The 14,695-nt window shown below is 50.7% G+C and overlaps 1 protein-coding gene across 35 annotated transcripts in view; it reads left to right on the top strand.

The window, feature by feature from the left end:
- The window catches only part of FOXN3 (forkhead box N3), a 457,141-nt gene that overhangs the window by 418,248 nt on the left and 24,198 nt on the right, over positions 1-14,695 (top strand). For 20 of the 35 annotated variants that reach the window (XM_089322621.1, XM_089322625.1, XM_089322622.1 and 17 more), the window contains one exon: positions 6,125-6,190. The exons of 10 other annotated variants lie outside the window; for them this stretch is intronic. In XM_089322621.1, coding sequence (XP_089178747.1) covers positions 6,125-6,190 — 66 coding nt within the window. The remainder of the gene's footprint in view (positions 1-6,124; positions 6,191-14,695) is intronic. 5 more of the 35 variants (XM_089322631.1, XM_070065512.2, XM_008271938.5 and 2 more) reach the window with 1 other exon arrangement.

Here is a 14,695-nt window from a genome sequence, read left to right as displayed (position 1 = left end):
GGTGACGGTCATGACTCTATTAAGCACCCACGGCACGCTTGGTGTTACTCTGAATGAACTGATCATAAGCAATGTGAGTTCTTGGTTCAGGATGCTGATGAGGTACCGTGGGGAGCCAGAAATAAAGACGGCCAACACCATGTGGTCCCCCGCCCCCCGCCCCCGGGGGCAGAACACATGCGATACTGCTGCCTAGAGGACCCTTGTTCCTGAAAAGATCTCCTGGCCAAAATATCTTCTTCTGTTCTTATGTTGATAAGCTGGACTGAGCCACTGGGGGAGGGGGAAGAGTCCCCTCCTTTAAGTCAAGGAAGATCTATATTTTAAGGTTTATTTATTTTTGTTTGAAAGGCAGAACAACAGAGGAGAGAGAGAGAGAGGGAGAGAAAGGGATCTTCTCTCCCGTGGCTTACTTCTCAAATGTCCGTAATAGCTGGGGCTGAAGCCACGAAACCACAACTGAATCCAGTTGTCCCATGTGGATGGTTGGGGCCTTCTAGGACACATTTGCAGGAAGCTGGATCAAAAGTGGGATAGCAGAGACTGAACTGGCCCTCCGATACGGATGCATGTGTCCCAAGCGGTGGCTTAACCTGCTGCACCACAACACCTTCTCTACCCACGGAGGATCGTGCGGCTCTGCCCCCTGGACCTTACTCTTTAGTGTCAGCTGTGCCTTGGAAACAGAGACACCACCCCCTCTCCAGGCCCCCGAAATACCTCCAGCCAAAAATCTCTAAAGCAAGTATCTTTGGTCAAATGCATCCCTCCAAAAAAGGGAAGATGCTTCCACCAGGAGGTCCCTCTGCTGTCTACCGAGGTAAACCTCTACGGAGAATTCAGAGTATCTGAGAGAGACCTGGACTGTGTTCATGAACAATAACGTATGATCCAAGGTACCCAAGTGGAGTAGGGTCAGGGGCGGGGACAGGGCCCAGAGAGGAGAGGAGGGAGAGGGGCCGTGCTGGGTCCTCCTAGGAAGGGTGGGGTGGGAAGACCAAGAGGAGCAGGGGCTAGGCAGGGGGAGGGGAGGGTGGAGGGCAGCTGTGCAGAGTGGTGTGTCCAAGTGTGTCCTAGTATCTGTGGTCTGTCTGCAGGGGGCCAGTGTGCTGCGCACAGCAACATAATCAGCCCAACTCTGTGTCTGCCTCCTAGAAACTGCGGCCTGCAGACTGCCTGGTGTTATCCACCACGGCAGGGCCTTAGATAATGTGATCTAATATGAGAGCTTGCCAGTCAAGTTGCAAAAGGCTGATTCTCGTATACAGTCGTCCCCCTTATCCATGGGGACTATGTAGCCAGCACCCCCAGTGGATGCCTGAAACTATGGATAGTACTAAACCCCTCACAGACTATATTTTTTTTTCCTGCACCTACACAGCTCCAGTGAAGTTTAATTTATATGCTAGGCATAGGGGGAGGTTAGCAACAATAGCTATTGATAAAATAGAGCGATCATAACCATATACTGTATGAAAAGTTCTGAGTTGTTTATCTCTGGAGTTTTCTGTTAAATGTTTTTGGACCACAGTCAACCACAGGCAGCTGAAACTGCAGAGAACAGAGCCACAGACAAGGCAGGACTTCCGTAAACCCACCTGAAAAACAGGTCCGTGTGCCTGCGTGTGTACTGGCGATTCCGTGAGCATGCGCACATGCTTCATATTGCATAGACAATTTCAGGACGTAAATATGGAGCAATGCAAGTCTGGAGTGGATCTCTGAAAAATACATTTGTTTTTTCCATTATATCCACCTAGTGTGTGTGTGTGTGTGTGTGCATACATAGTTTAATAAGGAGAACACGGTACTTTCATAATTTTAAAGGGGGAGGGGAACGTGGTATTTCAATAATGATAGGAATAAACATCACAGCATTTCTCCTCTTTGGAGGGCAGACACTGGGTTGTCGGCTCTGCAGACTGAAGCCCACCTGGAAGTCAGGATGTGACAGGCACAGAGGAGAGTCCAGGACCCTTTTCTGTAGAAATTCGTCTGCCCGAGGCGTCTCTGAGTCCGCCTGGTGTTCACACCAGGAACCCAACAGAGGCCGCCTGCTGTTGCTGTGCCTAATACTAGGAGGCCTGTGCTTCAGTGACTTCCAGGATGTGCACAGATGTCTGGGTCATGGCTCCTGTTTCCATTTGCCTGTAAATCTGGGTCCTGAACCCAGGTAAGTTTATGGTTAGTACCCTAACCCATGAACCCCCAATATGCCACCTACAAGGGACTCTGTCAATCGGAGGGTAAGCAAAGATTTCCTAGTTGGGATATTAAAGGCGTTGGGCTATAAAAGATGAAATTGGCAAGTGGGACTTAGTAAAAATTAAATACTTGTGCTTATTGAAGGATACAGTTAAGAAACAAAATAAGCCGTGGGCCGAGAAAAAAATTTCATCTTACCAAAGGCTTATATTCAGACTTTTTAAAGGAACTTCATGGCCAAATAGTAAGTAGAACAGTGCAATTTCAATATGGGCAAAGGACTTGAACAGGCTTTTCACATCAGACAGACATCTCTTTAGCAGTTTCCTATAAAGTTAAATCAACAGTTACCCAGAGAAACAGAAACTTGTTCACCAGAGAATGGTACACAAATTCATAGGCAGTTTTTTTTATAATACCCCAAACTGGAAACAATCCAAGTGTCCACCTGTGGTTGAATGAATGAACAAATCATGGCATATGCATTCATTCAGTGAAACGCTACTCAACAATGGCAACAGGAAACGAAGTACTGATGCCACATCTGGATTGGAGACCAGAAAGCAAATCAGCCATTGCCCAGGGCAAAGGGGTACAAGGAAACACTGGGGTGATGGACGTCTGTGTCGTGGTTGTGTTCTTTATCGATTATGGTGGTGTAAATTCATCAGAACTCACTTAACATGGGTGTGTTTTCTTCTACATAAATCACCCCTCTAATAAAATTGATGTTTTTAAAAACATTTATTTATTTGAAAGACAGAGTGAGGGAGAGAGAGAGCTCTTGCATCTTCTGGTTCACTCTGCAAATGACTGTGACCTCCAGGGCTCAACCAGGCCAAAGCCAGGAGCCAGGAACTCCATCCTGGTCTCCCGTGTGCGTGGCTGGATCAGAAGCGGAGGTGCTGGGACTTGAACCGGCATGCTGCTATGTAGCCTGCTGCACCACAACGCCCACCCCTACAATTGATTTTTTTTTTTTTTTTTTTGACAGGCAGAGTGGACAGTGAGAGAGAGAGACAGAGAGAAAGGTCTTCCTTTGCCGTTGGTTCACCCTCCAATGGCCACCACGGCCGGCGCGCTGCGGCCGGCGCACTGCGCTGATCCGAAGCCAGGAGCCAGGAGCCAGGTGCTTCTCCTGGTCTCCCATGGGGTGCAGGGCCCAAGCACTTGGGCCATCCTCCACTGCACTCCCGGGCCACAGCAGAGAGCTGGCCTGGAAGAGGGGCAACCGGGACAGAATCCGGCGCTCCGACCGGGATTAGAACCCGATGTGCCGGCGCCGCAAGGTGGAGGATTAGCCTAGTAAGCCGCTGCGTCGGCCCCTACAATTGGTTTTTAAAAGGATGCCACCTCTGTATCTCCAGGGAAAGGCTGGCAGAGTAGGGGCCCGTGTCCGTAAGCGCATAACTATGTTTCACACTTTCTCATTCTGTTTGCAGTTCTTGGGTCTGCCTTTTTTTTTTCTTGCCAAGACTTCAAGAGGAGAAAACCCCATCCCTTGATACCTTGTCTTCCATTCCATTCCACCCCCGGCGCTGCTCATTCAGGAACGCACCTTTCAAGAATGGGCACGGGCTGTGGGGTGCACTGTGGTTGAGATCATGGTACCTCTGGGTATGCACCCACCCCAAGTGCCCGTGCATCACTGAGCGCATCACGGTGTTTCTGTGAGCCGGCGTCAGGTGTGGCAGATCTGGTTAGAAGGGAAGACGCGCCTGGTTTATGGGTCTGGCTTGGTCCGGCATGGGCTGGACATTGCGGGAGGACGCTGTGTGTTCCGAAGCCCCCCCCCCCCCCCCCACTGCACCTTGGGGCTGTCCTGCTGAAATTCTCCTGCATTCGTGTGAGTGTTGCTGGTTCTCTCCCTCCACCTTTTTCTTCCCCGGTATCTGTGGCCCTCAGACCCCTCTTGAGATTCAATGGGTGTTTAAAGAATCTGGAACTACTTTCTTTCATTTTCTGGCAAAAAGGAAAAGACTCCTGACTTCTCCTGGGCTTCCTCCTACTCCAGGGATCCTCCTGGTCACTCATCACCGAAGTCACCAGGAGAGGCTGGTCTGTCTAGCCAGCCCGGTGCAAGGTCACCTGTAGCTTTCGCGTTAAGATGGCAAGCAACCTTTACTGGAGAGAAAAGACAGCTTGTTTTCTTGGCTTCTCCCTGAGAAGGGAAAACACTCTTGACTGGAAGGGGCACTGGGAGGGGGCAGCCTCTAAGACCCCCACAGCACCTGGTAGGAACGACCTGTCTTCCACTGCTTGTGGGTGCCTGCAGTGCACTGAGTCCTGCCCCCCACTGGGCAGAGCCAGGGTGCACGGAGAGAGAGAAGCCTACGAGCCGAGCCTGCAGGTTGCCAGTTCATCATGCGACTAGTATATAATATCTTCTAGTGTCAGTGGGGAGCGATGCCTGTTGCAGGAATTTCACCCTAGGAGTTGCCAAATAAGTCAATTTACCTGTTTCTCCTACAATGCACTTATTAAAATAAACTCTTATTCCATTGTGGAGTGTAATAACAGGTCTCCTGCAGGCAAAACACAGAGAAACAGCAGGCGGAGCGAAGTTCCTTTAGCACTTTGTAGAATGTGTTGTGGTGGTGACTTTGTCGTCTCGAGCCAGCACCATCCCTAATCATTCATTGTGGGCCTTTCCACCACATCACCTAACTCCCTTGGAACGAAGCTGCGCGTGTAGAGTATGAAAAATGCACTTTTTTAAACAGTTAAAAAAAAAAGGTAATTTTCTCCCATAATACCCCGAATAAAGTGCCATGGAGCCATTAGTTGTAAATTGAATTCTTGGGTGTATAATTTGTATAGAACCTGAGAAGTGGGAGCCCCACTCCGCTACCCTCCCATCGTTGGTCGTCGGCCTTAGCGGACGCGAGGCGGTCCTCTGCACGGGCAGGCGTTTTCATGTCGACTTCAATTGCACACTTGGTTTATTTGGACAGGGCACAGGCGGCAGCCTCTGTCACGCGGCATCACCGCGCTATTAGCGAATTTCGCCCCAGGGCAGCTGGGCCGCTGTGCTGGGGCAGATGTTCTTTTCAGCCTATTCAGTGACCATTCTTGGGGGTTGTTTACTGTTGCCATGGTGACCTTCATTTCCATAGAGCAGAGCTGCTGTTTCTCAGAGGAAAATGAATTTAGTTATCAAAGGATAATATTTTTCTCTGTCTCTGTGTAACCTGCCATCTGTCAACCGGTGGATCAGTAAGGATTCAGAAACCATTTAAGAATTAATAGCAATGAAGTGATGAGTATTTTTTTTTATTTAGCCCTTAAGAAAACCAATAATAGATATGCAAGCAAACACTGTGCCCTGAACATCAGAACTTTAATTTTTTCTTTATATTTCAAGTGGTTTTCTTTTTTTTTTAATGCCTTTGCCACCTCCACCACTGCTGTGCACGCACATAGCCTCATAAAATACACTTGACATTCTGCTGACAAATGGAAATGACCAAATGTCTTGCTTGTATCTCACGAGATGCAGTGTGTTTAATGCTTTCTCTCGATGCTGTGAGCTCTCCCCATTTCATTAAAAATTCCTGTGGCTGAGCTATTGTCACTGGGTCTCCCACGCCACCCCAGGATTAACACTGTAGGGGTGCATAGATCAGCAACTTCGGAACATACAGTGCAAATTACGAAACTAACCCAATGAGAAGAGACCAAGCTCCTCCGCTGAAACACTTAATAAACGTGCTCTTTAATCCTCACTCTGGAATACCTTTTCTCCTACTCACATCCAGATGGGAAGAAAGTCACTTTTGGGATAGGCCATGTAGTTCCTGGAATCCTTTTCTTCTCTGTCAAATTCATAAACTGTAACTGGCAGGGGACATACACACATGCGTGCACACACACACCAGCCCCGTTGTAAATAATGTTATTTATTGGTTGATTTTTCCAGATCCTGACATTGATGCTGCCAGTGCCATGATGCTTTTGAATACTTCCCCTGAGATACAAGCAGGTTGTGAGTAGATATTTCTATAGCCTACAGCACCATAGACTGTGAACTTAACCTTCTCATTTATATAACAGGCCCTAGGAAGAACTCATGCTAAAGTAGACCTGCCCTCGTAGCATCACTTTAAACCCTACATAAGTACATGACCACATGCGTATGCGTGTTGCCTTTCCCCATGCACATGTATGAATGCATGCCTAGGTGTACTTCCCAGATGAGAAAGCTGTGCTAATGTCAGGACTGAAGACTTGGGGCAAGAGAAGCAAACCCTAGAGGGAGTGCCAGGGGAGAGTGTCTTTCTCCCGCAGGAATTGTTTCTGTGAGTTTGTCGTCTCTGCTGGAAGAGGTTATATGAGGCCAGCGTAGCCAGGATGGAGATGAGCAGAACCCATTTTTAGCAACGCCCTTCCCTTCTGGGACCTCATTAAAACCAGGCTGCCATGTTAGAGAGGGAAGTCTTGCCTGCCTGAGCTTGGTGGAGCCTTGAAGTAGAGCCATCATATCTCCTTCTGACGTCTCCACCCAGCCTCCCATGCAATGCAGGACTGGTTTCGCCGAGCTGGGCTCTTGGCTTCACCTGCTCTTGACCATTGAGCAGAGACACCTCTTGTTCCTTGGACTTCTCTTCTGTCCATCGCCTAAAGCTTTTTCCCATCTCCAGAACTAGTCTGTGATTTTAGAACAGTTCCCTCCCCAGGGATAAAAACAAAAAAAAATGACCGTACGTGCAGGTATCTGTCCCTCCTCCCAGCCGCACTTCTTCCCACGCCCCACACCTGGTCAGGACGCTGTTAGACATCTAAAAGGTGCATCAGGACCTGCTCAGCTCGTTGGAGGTTGTTGCTGCGTTTCAGCCTGTTTGTGATGAAAGACCCTGTGAGTAGGTGGTAACAGGGAGCCGCAGGCCCCACATGACACTGCCGGGAACTGACACCTCCCTATTTCATTCCTGTGTCTGGACTTGGAGCTCCGATTGGTTCCCACTTCTCTGTGTGCCACATGGCCACCGGACCAAAGGGAAGTCCCCACGTGGTTCCCCACAGGACTGTAACTCCCCGCAGGTACCACGTTGCACTGATGGGAAGTACTAGACCTTCCCCCGTGGCCCTGTACTTGTCCCAGCTTTCCTGATAGCTGTAGGGAATGCAACTCAATCTTTTTTTATAACTCCCAGGAGGTGTAGCTGAGCATCCTTAGGGTGACCTGATCCCTTGCCTGGCACAGCTGTTGCCTGCTCCTAACAATGCAGAAGTCTCCTTCTCTCTTTGCTCAACTCAGGTTGGCAGCTCTTGAAGTGTTGGGTGGCCCACAGCAAACACTGCTGCTAAGCGGATGTGTACTTGGTAAAGACCTGTCACTAGAGTTAACCTGGAAGGTGCCCCCCCGCTTCTTTTTTAAGATTATTATGTTTGAAAGATGAAGTTAAAGACAGAGAGAGAGCTTCCATCCACTGATTCACTCCCCAAATGACCACAATGGCCAAGGCTGGGCCAGGTGGAAGCCAGGAACCAGGAGCTTCATCTGGGTTTCCCACGTGGGTGGCTGGGGCCTGAGTACTCGGGACATCTTCTGCTATTTTCCCAGGTGCATTAGCAGGGAGCTGGATCAGCAGTGGAGCAGCCAGGACTTGAACTGGTGCTCATATGGGACGTTGGTGTTGCAGGTGGTAGCTTAACCTGCTGCACCATAACAATGGCCCCCTAAGAAGCTGCCTTGTCCGTGATGTTTTGAGTTTCAGATGGCATCGCAGAAAAGAACGGAACAGACTGTCATCAAGCTGCAGGCTGCAATGGTTTCTAAAATCACTTTGTATGACCCACAATCGTGGAAATGAACTGATTTCCTCAGAGCCGAGCAGGGTGCAGTCACCTTCCTTAGCCCCTAGCCACTGTGCACAGTGATCCTTAGCTCAGAAAATACTTCTGATGAACTGGCTGCTGGGGTTAGGAATGGAAAATGAAGATCATGGCAAAGCCAAGGGGAGTGACCGATCATGCACAGATCCCCGCGCTTCCTTACCAATCGCATTGTTGCTGGATTCTTGGCCACGAGTAGAAAAGGGAAAGGCTTCTCCTGTTTGGGTGACAGATTGCTTGGGTTGATGTTCTCATGGCTAACCGAACTCCTCGACTCTATCTCGACTCTATCTATCTGAGCAGGAACAGCAGAGCAGTCAGTGTCAAGGGAGGGGAGATGCACTGTCCCATGTGACTTCCAGCCCTTGTGCAGTGCCCCCTGGAGGTCAAGTGCAAGCATAATCAACAGGCAGTTTGTAAGGCGCCTTAACACTGGAAAGGAATGAAGATGCATTGAGCGTCTGCTCTGTGCACTTGGCCCATCCTTGACCTACTCAGAAACACAGCTGCCGGTATCTGTCTCCAGCAGCCAGTCCCTGCTTTCGGCTAGCTCTTTCTTGGTTCTCCCTCCATCTCACATTGTGTATCTCTGGCTTTGGGATTCAAGGCAGTACCTCCTTGCCTTCTTAAGGGAGAAGCGTTACAGACCTAAAATGTAGCCACCATCCCTTGCCCTGCTAGCGTTGTCCAAGACCTGGAAAAAGTGAAAGGTGATTCCTGGGCAAAAGTGTTTAAAGGCCACAGTCAGCCAGCTACAGCGATGGTGTGAGGTGGTGCTTGTGTGTGTGTCCTGGTGTGGACACATACAGGCCTTCTGTAGGTGCCAGGGTCCTGTTGCTGCCCACACGTGCTGAGCATGGCTTCCGAGTGCAACACATGTCCTGCCTGCTGCCTGTCCTCTCCTAGGGCTGGTGGTGTGGCCAGGCCGTTTGTAGAGCTGCCTCATATGGGACTATTAACAGCCCCAAGTGTTCACTTCCTGGGCTGCCAGATACCTGGTTTGAGGACTGGCTACCAACCTAGTCCCAGCTGTTGGAGGCCAGCCTGGTGGCTTGAACGCCTTTTCCTTCATAGCCACTATGCTTCAGGTCGCCAGATGGGCACCACTGAAGCCTGTTCCTCTCTACCTTCTCTTGTTCATTGCAGGCAGACTTAGCTCAGGACCAAGACGCTGGCTACAGGCCCGGCCATGAGGCTGACTATGTCAGACAAAAACTGGCGAGGGGCAGGCATAAGATGCTTCTTGGGACATCTACATCCCATACCGGAGTGCCTGCATTCATGTCCTGGCTCCACTTCTGACTCCAGCTTCCTGCCAGGGTGCACCCTGGGAGGCAGCTGCTGATGACTCAAGTACTTGGGTCCCTGCCACCCACATGGGACACCTGGATTGAGGTCTCAGCTCCTGGCTTCAGCCCCACCCAGCCCCAGCTGTTAGGGGGCATTTGGGGACTGAATCAGCAACTGGTGAATCTCTTTGCCCCTCTCTCTCTCTCTCTCTCTCTCACACACACACACACACACACACACAAATGTTTTTGATCTGTGCTGGCCTCTTGAGGGCTCCGTATGACCCCAGAGGAGCCTTGCACACCCTGCATTACTAAGACTGCAGTCATCCTAGTCACTGCTTCACTTTCTTTTTTTTTTAGATTTATTTATTGAAAGGCAGAATTACAAAGAGGTAGAGGCAGAGAAAGAGGGAAAGGTCTTCAATCCACTGATTCACTTCCCAGATGGCTGCAATGGCCGAAGCTGAGCTGATCTGAAGCCAGCAGCCAGAAGCTGCTTCCAGGTCTCTCACGTGGGTGCAGGGGCCCAAGCACCTGGGCCATCCTCCGCTGCCTTCCCAGGCCACAGCAGAGGGCTGGATCGGAAGTGGAGCAGCCGGGACTCGAACCGGTGCCCATATGGCATGCCGGCACTGCAGGCAGCAGCTTTACCCGCTACATCACAGCACCGGTCCCCATGCTTCACTTTCAACAAGGCAGCAGCGTGCACATGGTACAAACCCCAGGCTGCAGTGTTTGGTCCCCCCCAGCAACTCGCACAGTGCAGGTGACGTTAGCCTTTTCAGACTTGGCCAGTTTGCAGTGGGGAGACATTCTACAAAAGCCATTGGGTCTCCCCAGTCCATGGCATGCTGCTTCCAGAACAGTCCACACAGGACCTGACCAGTGCACTGTCTCCTGAATTCACCTCTGGTCAATCATCCACCCGCCCCACCCTCCCAAAAAGAGTGACCCTGTAGCTTAGCGTCAGCTTCTGGGATCCCCGTAAGCACCTGCTTTGCAGGGCCCCTTCGACAAGCCCTGTGAGTCATCTTGAACCCCGTGGAGGAACTGTTGTGAAGTCGGGAGAAGCCGGATCACCATTACTCATCTTCAAAGGCTTATGTAATCCCTGGTTGGAACATTCCCAGAGACAGCTCTCAATAATAAACAAAACAACACAGTGGAAGGAAGGGGCGGAGGAGGCGTTCCACACCCTGCCTGGAACTGGGCTATGTGAGAATCAGACGCACCAGGCACGGCAGGAGAAAGGCAACCAGGAAACGGGCCGTGTGCGCCCATGCCAGCCCCCTCCCCAGTCTGCTTCCAAGGAAGCAGGTGGAAAGGCTGACTTTAGGAAGGGGAAGGATTATCGGAATCACCTGCTGCTCAGCTTATGGCCTCGGAGAGAGTTAGCCAGGGCTGCCCTCCAAAGGCAGCCGTAGGAGCTCAGGTTAATTTTAGAAGTTGAAACATCAAGGAAGCTAAGCGTGGAGAGCAAAGCTGGGGAAATGCTGAGGGACGACGTAGTGGGCAGGGAAGTTCGTCTTGTGCCTTGGACTCTTTTTAAGGTTCCCAAGATGGCGTTATCACATGAGATCACAGCGTGCACCGTGAGCCAGTGAGTGGCGCTGCTTCATTTGGCTCTGGTGTTAGTGTGAGTGTTGCTTTCTTGTTAGTTCAAATCAGAAAGTTTGGAGCTTCCAATTTCAGAGAACAGGGCTGGCATCTTATCCGAGCAAGATCCCAGCAACCCAATACTCAGATGGCTGCCTTCTCCCTTATAGAGGAAGCATAGTTAGTGCGTGTCGCACGCAGAGCAGGATGGTGCTGGCGGCCTGCGTCTCTCCCGGTGAGAGCCGCAAGTCCACGCTGGAAGTGTCCATTTTCCTCTTCTGTCAGTGCCCCGAGTGGAGCCTGGGTGCATTTCAGTGCTGTGGGTCAGGTGGATTAGCCGCAGTGGTACTGGTCTTGATGCACTTGGAGGGAAATAGAACAAAAGGGAGGGAAACACTGGGTGTGCTGATGCTGGCAGAGCTGTAGAACCACTCCCGTTCCTGCCAAGCCCTGCAGTCCCCAAAGCAGCGCATCACGGACCCGGCGCGCCTTTCTCCGGCATGGCCGCTCCACACTAGCTGTGCTGCGTTTCTCTGACACCTGGGGGTGGGGACAGAAAGGAGGGAAGATGGGGGACCAGCCAAGTGTCCCAGCTGGCTTCTGGCAGCCAGTGAACGAACAGGAGCACACCCGCCATCGCCTGGGCAGATGCGCTGCCAGGGGCGAGGGCTGAGAAGTGCCGGCGTTGGCAGAGCGGCCTCCGTGGCAGCTCGTTTGAGCCAGAAGCCTGGCGAGGGTCGGGAAGCAGATCGGGGAAGCGTGGTAATGCTGCAGATAGCTTTGTCCGCGAGGCTCTCTTTGAAATGAAAAAAGTTCATTCATCAGAAGGATGCTTTGGTGGGTGAATGCAGAGTTAACATAATGGACTGAGAAAACCCTCCCTGGTCCTGACCCCAGTGAGCCTGGTGCCTTGGGGATAATTAAGAAAGAGGGGCGACATGGGACGGTGGCGGGAGGAGGAAGGGGAAAATGATGACGATGGGCCAGTGCTGACCTAAGAGGCCTCTATTCAGTCTGCACAGCAATCCCATGAAGTCTGCTTACGCCTGCTTTCCCAGTGACAAGCCTGCGGCACAGAGAGGCCAAGGCACTCGCCCAAGGCCACAGAGCCAGTGCTGGGTCCGAACTTGGAGTGGAGGCCCCGTCGCTCAAGGCCTCCTTAGTCTCCTCCGGGCTTTCAGGGAGACAAGGAGCACGCAGAGCCCCTGGCCTCCTACAGGGGCTTAGAGACGACAGGTTTGCTTCCCTGTTTGCCTTCTGCTGGCGAGTCCCTGGTGCCCACAGGTTCTGGGCCTTTGAGGCCTGGGGCTGCTTTGGCCGATGACCCAGTGTCCAGGCCAGCGCTCAGCAGAACGAGAGCTCCATGACTCCCGCTTCTCCCCTCCCGTTCCAGGCTCCGTCGTCTTTGTCCGGCTGGAGATGTTGGGGATGTTTCCACCGCAGGGTGACACTAACATAACGGGCACGAGGGGAATAGCCGCACCATCACTGCTGCTCTTGCAGCCAGCGTGGCCCCAGGAAGACAGCTGAGCTCCTCCGTCGTGCCCTGGGTTTTGTTTCATTCTCTGCTTGCGGGTTTTCGGCTCATCTGAAATGGAGAAACGTAGGCCGCCTTGGCTTCCTGTGTAGATGGCGGTCGGGTTGAGATGATGATGATGATGATGGTGACCTTGATGACATAAATTTTCTGACTGTCAATTCCTGTATTACTCAGTTGTATCTCCAGATACCCTGCGAGAGGAATATTTTTTGCCCTCATCTTACTCAGGGGTTTAAGTAGCTTGCACAGGGTGACAGTCAGTGATTGACAGCGATGGCACAGAGACCGGGGTTGGTCGGACCCCAGAGTCACATGTTCAGCCCCTGTACTATAGGCCACTTCCTTCCTTCCTTTATACTTTTCCCAATACCCATGGTACAAAGTCCAAATGCATATCATTCCGGCTAGGATGACACACTGGAGAAAAACACCATTTTTGTTCCTTATGCATTTGTTTTTAGTCACTTCAGATCTTTGTGTGTGCTTCCTCTGCCTCTGATTTCCAACTTAGATGGCACTTCCTACAGGAAGCCTGCCCAGGTGCCCCTAGGTTTGGATTAAGTGTCTTCATATTTCATGCACATAGGTTCCCTCCCCGGCGATTTCCGTAGAATATTTCCACTGCCTTGGTTAAGTCTCCCTTGCTCCACTGTAGTTATTCAGTGTCCCGATCACCTAGTACATGGGCAGGTACTTGGTAAAATTTCAGTTAGTTAATTGATATAATCGACATATAGAACTGTGATTATTTTTACTGACAAGGATGATAGCTGTGTATATCTTTACTGTGTCGGTTATCTATCATCATGGTCCATTACATCAAATTCATGTGCTGCTCTACATGGGCTCCCTAGCCACAGATAGGTCAGGAATAGAGGAACCCGAGGTCATCTGTCGTGGCTAGGTGAGCACCGTCCAGCAAAACAACCGACACCCTCTGCCGCCATCCCCAAGACAGGCAAACCAGAAATACAGAGAGACGGGGCACCTGTCTGCAGACTCCCTGCTGTGGGCCTTTGGTCTGTGTCTAGCCTTAGGATGATTGGTACGTTCCTCTGCTGTTTTCTTCCCACAATTTCATCTTTCTCTTACATTTGCTTATATTTGGGTCTGTGGTGCACTTGCACTTTTTGAATGAGGTGTGAGGTAAGGGTCCAGGTGGATCTCTGGGTGTTCAGGGGTTCTGCGTTCCCTCTGGGCTTTGTCTTGGTACCTTCAGCAAAAATCAGCTGATCGCACGTCGGGGACTGCTGGCTCTGTTTCATTCCATGGGTCTCGATGCCCAACACCAATACCATCCTGCCGTGGGACTTCTAAATTTATAGGAAGTCTTGAAATCAGATCATATAAATTAGTAAATATAAGTGTTAGATATTCTTCCTTAGAGAGCCTGTTAGGCAAAATATGACAGCTGCAGCCCACGTTGTAAGAGCCCCATGCTTTTAAGATGCTCGCGAAGTCTCCTGCCTTACAGCTGGATCTGTTATCTGAAGTCTGGAGTGGTTAGGGTTCCCTATCTGGCCCTGGTTCTGGAACATGGGACTGCGCTAGTAGTCTGACTTGGACAAGAGTTTAAATTGTATCTCCCCTCCCATGTTTTTTACCAAAAGCCCTCCACAAACTCAGAAAACAATGGAAAAAATTATTAATAATGCCCAAAGAATCAACAGTCTATAAAGTGATATCTTTTATTTGTTCAGCTCCTTATTTAGTGGAGCCAATAAGTCTTTGACTATAATATAAATTGAAAAAGTGATCTTAAAAATAATATTTAAAAACAATAAAATTATGATATTCAAGAGCAGGCATTCACTGTCCATGAAGGCCTTTTGATTAAAGGTTTGGAATAATACTTACAAGAATGTATTCTTAGAGTCCTGAAAATATGTAACTTTTTTTTTTTTTTTTTTTTGACAGGCAGAGTGGACAGTGAGAGAGAGAGACAGAGAGAAAGGTCTTCCTTTGCTGTTGGTTCACCCTCCAATGGCCGCCGCGGCCGGCACGCTGCGGCCGGCGCACCGCGCTGATCTGATGGCAGGAGCCAGGAGCCAGGTGCTTTTCCTGGTCTCCCATGGGTGCAGGGCCCAAGCGCTTGGGCCATCCTCCACTGCACTCCCTGGCCACAGCAGAGAGCTGGCCTGGAAGAGGGGCAACCGGGACAGAATCCGGCGCCCCGACCGGGACTAGAACCCGGTGTGCCGGCGCCGCTAGGCGGAGGATTAGCCTA

This window comes from Oryctolagus cuniculus, chromosome 20 (assembly GCF_051225735.1).
Source record: "Oryctolagus cuniculus isolate XC-2025 breed Fujian yellow rabbit chromosome 20, ASM5122573v1, whole genome shotgun sequence".
NCBI classification, from domain to species: domain Eukaryota; kingdom Metazoa; phylum Chordata; class Mammalia; order Lagomorpha; family Leporidae; genus Oryctolagus; species Oryctolagus cuniculus.
This window is presented reverse-complemented; position numbering and strand designations above follow the sequence as displayed.